The sequence below is a fragment of the Etheostoma spectabile genome, chromosome 22 (genome assembly GCF_008692095.1).
Source record: "Etheostoma spectabile isolate EspeVRDwgs_2016 chromosome 22, UIUC_Espe_1.0, whole genome shotgun sequence".
Classification (NCBI taxonomy): Eukaryota; Metazoa; Chordata; class Actinopteri; order Perciformes; family Percidae; genus Etheostoma; species Etheostoma spectabile.
The window spans coordinates 8,289,330-8,294,972 of record NC_045754.1 but is presented as its reverse complement, the minus strand read 5'-3'; the positions used below and the strand labels follow the sequence as shown (position 1 = coordinate 8,294,972).

General features: G+C 40.0%; 1 protein-coding gene across 4 annotated transcripts in view; it reads left to right on the top strand.

Annotated features, from left to right (window-relative positions):
- The window catches only part of cdh19 (cadherin 19, type 2), a 34,173-nt gene that overhangs the window by 6,109 nt on the left and 22,421 nt on the right, over positions 1-5,643 (top strand). For all 4 annotated transcript variants that reach the window (XR_004327409.1, XM_032503407.1, XM_032503409.1 and 1 more), the window contains exons 3-6: positions 30-324; positions 2,149-2,268; positions 3,979-4,146; positions 5,228-5,418. Coding sequence is in view for 3 of the 4 variants with exons in the window: in XM_032503407.1 (XP_032359298.1) it covers positions 30-324; positions 2,149-2,268; positions 3,979-4,146; positions 5,228-5,418 (774 nt within the window). In the remaining variant the exon portion in view is untranslated. The remainder of the gene's footprint in view (positions 1-29; positions 325-2,148; positions 2,269-3,978; positions 4,147-5,227; positions 5,419-5,643) is intronic.

Sequence of the window (5,643 nt, the reverse complement as noted above, 5' to 3'; positions counted from 1 at the left end):
CTCACAGAAACCCCCTTCTCTTTTTGTAGCTCAAATCTGACTATGACCGAGGCGAGTTTACCATCAAGTACATATTATCAGGAGAAGGCGCCGGTGATGTCTTTGAGATAGATGAGTATTCTGGTGAGATCCGGGCACTGAAGAAGCTCGACCGAGAGGAAAAGGCCTTCTATGTCCTTCAAGCCCAGGCTATCAACAGGAGGTCCAATGAACCAGAGGAACCCCAGTCAGAGTTCATCATCAAGGTGCAGGACATCAATGACAATGTCCCACAGTTCGTGAACGAACCGTATGTGTCCAGCATCCCTGAGATGTGTCCAATGGGTATGTTGAAAGTTATAACAGTATAATTAAATTTAAAGGGTCGGTTCAAAATACACTGCCCTAGAGTACTATAGCCGTGCAGGTAGTTTGATTTGATCTCAGAGACACATCTCAAAATGTGAGGTTTTGAGTTTATGACTCTGAGACTTATTCAACACAAGGAAAACTGACTTTTATAAATTCAACAGCAACTAAATGTATGCCCCTGTTACTCAGGAGAATAATCCACAGACCTCACTCACTGTAAACAGTTTTTATTGGAACTACAAACTGAATAAATAGTCACAGTCTGTGGATTACCCAGAAACACTCCTTTTGACTAGTGATGTAGCTGGTAATGTGTCATGCAAGCATTAAATGGCAATGTAGGTTGATTCCACAACTTTACTTCTGACTGAAATATCTTGACAGTTGTTGGATGAGATGCCATGACATTTTTGTACGGGAATTACTGTTCTCTACAGGTAGATTCATAATAACTTTGGTGACATCATATCTTTTAATCTAGCACTATCATTGGGTCAAAATTATGATCTGTCCAATACTTTGCTTTATAACAAACTTCCTGCAAAACCCATGACTTTCAGCCTCAGCTGTGCTTCGTGTTTTGTGCTCTTTAGCAAATGTAGACATGTTAACACATTAAACTATATATAATATACCAGCTAAACATTAGTATTGCTTTTAAAGCTTAATCATTACCACATATATCTCAGGGGCAGTAACTTCCCAGAATCATTAGTGCTAGGCAACCAGTGGAGACTCCAACAAGTTACTGCTCCCAACCAAGAAATAGACTATAAAAAGGGAAAATGTAATTTGTACACTTCAGTTGTTATTTAGTTTAAATAAACAAGTTGTAATATATTTTTCACGTTTAATATAAAATAGAATTATATAGGCCTATTTGAAATATTATTCATACAAACAAACAAGTGAATAGTTATTTTTAATAATAAAAGTTGAACATCTATTGATATAAACTTGTTATTGGCTTTATTGTTTCTAAGGATATACTTTTAAAATTAATTTTCATAACTTAAATCTTGACTGAAGACAATGAACTAAAGGTTATATGAATGTCTGTCATCTGTCCCCATTCAGGAAGTTTAAAGTATTGGATTTTGAAACGTAGCTTGGATGGCTTTATGGATAAATTTCTTAAATAACATTATTATAACCACTGCCCTTTCATACCACAAACATTACCATTTCAATTTCTATGTAATCTGCTTTTGCAGCATAATATCTCACTCGTAATAAATCATAATGCATTTGACTCGGAAAGAGAAAGCGAGAGGGGAAGGTTGGCATGCGGGTGACTAAAAATAAGAAATGCTGCGGTAAATCCCTGCCTGTGAGTAAAAAACAGAGGGCTTTTCGGGGGAAAAAGAATGAGATAGACAAGAGGACTGAGGGAGAAGATATGGTCAGTGCAGAAAAGGGTAGTAAGTGTGAAAGATAGAGAGGTGAAACTGAATGAGAGTGCGATGAAGAGAAAACGAGCAGCAGGTGGGTAGTGAGAGAGATGTAGCTATATGGCTTGAGAGGTTGTCACACACACCTGCACCGCCTGCGTTGTGAAAGGCCGACGCTGCTTTCCAACCGCCTCCCCCCCCCTTTGTCAACATCCATCCCAAAACCCTCCCCCCTCCCTTCTTCCTTTTCCACTGTCCCCCCCCCCCCCCCACCCCCCCCCCCCCGACGAGACAGACAGCAGACAGACCCTGCGAACTATGGCATAATCACTTTATTTCCGGTCGAACCGGAACCAGCCTGAGCTAACTCTGACTGTGTGAACTTCCCCCCCCCCCACACCTCCAGGGACCACAGTGGCCCAGGTGACAGCCACAGATGCTGATGATCCCATGTTTGGAAACAACGCCAAGCTCATCTACTCCATCCTGCAGGGGGAGCCCTACTTCTCTGTGGAGCCAAAGACCGGTACTACTTACAAATACAGAGGCTTTTGGTTTGAACTGTACTCACTTTAGTCGTAACAGTTTGGGCTATTTGTGAGGCGCACTAGAGATTCAACTGTACAGAAATAATGTTTAACTTTATAACAAGTGGGCTTAGAAAAAGTCAAAAGGCAGAAAATGTCAGTCTGTTGAGACTGAAGCCTATTTTGTCTTTGGCTGTCTCCCTCTGGTCACTTTGGACAAGTTATGAACTACTTATCACTTTGAAAATTTTAGAAATTCCCCTGGCAACTTTATCTCCTAAAACAGCTGTTCACACATTTAGCTACTCTGTTTTAGACCATTGGGAAAAATGTGAGAGTTTACACAGGAAATTGGTTCAAGCGATACCAGTGCATGTAGTGTGATACAGAGGTCAGTTGCAGAACTTCCCACACACATTGTTGACCTGAACTGTGATGAGTTGGGGGAGGGCATTATTGACGTCAAAAAATGTTTACATGCAAATGAATGCAATGTGTAAAAGTGCAAATCTGACATGCTTTTGGGAACTAGCTGTTTTCATTGAGAAGTGGGCAACAGTGGATACAAGTTGTAGTTTTGTTCATGGCTTCAGTTAACCTGTAAGTATAGGCCTGGAGACATTTACAGTAAAATGTTTCTCATTGTTAAAGAATTGATCCTACAACTAAGTAGTGTTTGTGTAGCCAAAGTCTGATAGGCCTATATCGTATTCCTTTGTGTCATTGAGCTCCATTGTCGTCCAAAATCTATTAAAGGGATATTTCACTGCTGAAAAGGTAAATAAGTATTGAATTGGGTAATTTATGTAGTAGACATGTGAAAGTTTTTTAGAAGTTGATGCCTTCTAGACCAAGAAAAGCCAGAAAATGTATTTTTGGCTCATGTGGATGAAAAACAACTCCCAGAATGCACTTGCTTCGCTTTCCTACGAGCCCACTACCAAGTCACGTCTACCGAAGACAGACATAATAGACAGTCAGGTCAACTCAAATGTGTTTTACTGTCATTTCAACCATAAACAGTACATGAAAACAATGTTTCACAATGGCTCAAGTTGTGTTACACATTTAAAATATATACATACGACATTATATAAAAACAACATACGAAACAGGCTACATTAAGTGCATACAAATTATAGGCTCCGTAAACTTCAACTAACGCATTGATAGCATTAGTGCTTGGTGTAAACACCAAGTATAAACACAGCCATGAATTTGCGTGGAATATAGAATGGTCTGCATTTAACATCCATAAACTCCACCAGCGGTGAGCAGTTAGTTGGACACACCCCATTTCTGCACCAGTCTGCGTTAACACAACCATAAGCAGCTGTTTTTTGGCACTGTTGACTAATTGATACTGTGGATAGCTAAGGACTGCTGGAAAACTTATGCCACCTAAACACAAGATTAGATAAATATGTGGTTGAAATGATGACTTTTAGGGCAAAAATTTTTTTGCCATGTCAATCTAGTTCTTTCATTTCAAATAGTTCTTCTGTTTATTGTTGCCCACAGCCTCCACTTTGGCCAGACAGATACAGCATCTTAAAGCCCTCTATGTATTTGTGTCTAAAATTTGCAGACTTTATTATGGTGAAACTACTTGGGGCAACATTTACTTAGATTTTGTAAAATCAAAACCTAGAAAACCACCCACAAATACTCTTGATGACTTCTTTTCCGTCTGTTTTCTCCACCTGCAGGGATTATTTTAACATCTTGGCCAAACATGGACCGCGAGGCCAGAGAACAGTACCTGGTGGTGGTGCAGGTGAAAGATATGCTGGGCCTCAGTGGCGGTTACTCCTCTTCCACCACTGTCACTGTCAGCCTGACTGATGTCAACGACAATGGACCCATATTCCAGCACCGTGAGTCACTCATATGAGTCACAGTGATGCAACCACCAGGCCATACACATTCTGGGAATCAATGAAAGAGCACAAAGCATTGCAGACTGTGAGAACATGTTTAATATTATACCTAAGAGGCATTTATTTGATCACACTTCTCTGGTTCGGGTGGGTGGTTTGTGCAGCATTGGGCTGTACACGTCTTGTAGTTTAGCCAGCAGCCAAAATTAAAAAGGAGACAGTCAAAGAATAAGAGAGAGAGAAAGAGCAAAAGAGAGAGAGAGATGGAGAGAGAGAGAGAGAAAGAAAGAGTGAGTGAACAAGACGGGAAAGGAGATGGGGATGTTTATCTGCGCGTGCACGTGTACATGCATTCCCCACTGGATGAATTTAATCATTCACACATGAAAGGACATTTGTCATGACCTTTAGAAACAAACCTAGCTTTCTCAGCAATAAACCTCAATAAATGAATGCCCTGGGAAGAAATCAATTTTGTAGAAATGAGACAGCAAGGATGATACCTTTAACTATTAATGTCACATTCACATTCATTGCCAGTACTACTAGATGCCATGGATTCTATGTTGAGTCAAAGGGCCTTATAAATATTGTATGACCACACTTCACTTTGAACTGTGCCCTCTGTTTTGTAACATAATTGGTAATTATTATCAGCAGAGATTTTTTTTTCAGGAGCAGCTGGTTGCTGTTGAGTTCCTCCCAGTTGTGGCAGCCATCCAAATAGAGTCACTCAAAGACACAATCTCATTTTCTCATCTTCTTATTAGAGTTAGGCTGGGATTATGTGGGGTTGCCACAACTTATCTGTGACTCACACAAATTGACCCTCCGCCACAATGTTCCCACTTCTTATCACTTTACACACTAGCAGACTCTTGACTAGCTATTAACAACTTACTGTCAAGTTTAATAGGCGATGTTTGAGTAAAGAAACTTTTTTTCATTTGTTGTTTTTCCTCCAAATGTGACTTATCCTTATGTTCTGCAAAAGTACCAATTTCATATCATCCAGATTCTGCATTCCTCTAATGGTGTCAACATGAAAGATGTTTTTAAAACCTCCTTGTTTTTTCAGACCTGTACACCTTTGCCGTCCCTGAAAATGCAGCTGTGGGCACCACAGTCGGCAGGTTTATGGCACAGGATGGAGACACTGGCATCAATGCCAGGATGACCTACAGTCTGGAGCCTGACCTGGAGGAAAGCTCCACTTTTGTCATCAAAACAGACCCAGTGACACAGGAGGGAGTGGTTCTGCTAGCCAAGGTGAAAACATGTAAAGTACATCATCTCTTTATCTAATATATGCTTTTTAAATATATTTAAATTTTTAATCTAATGTTTCAAGGGCAGTAGTGTAGCCAGAAATCATAGTGTGGGTGGGCACAGAGGCCAATGGGTTCTGAAACATTATTATTTTTACAAAAACTTTTTTAATCTCCGGCGTTTAGGATTGATTAACATTACAGACACCAAGGAACAAAATTTAAA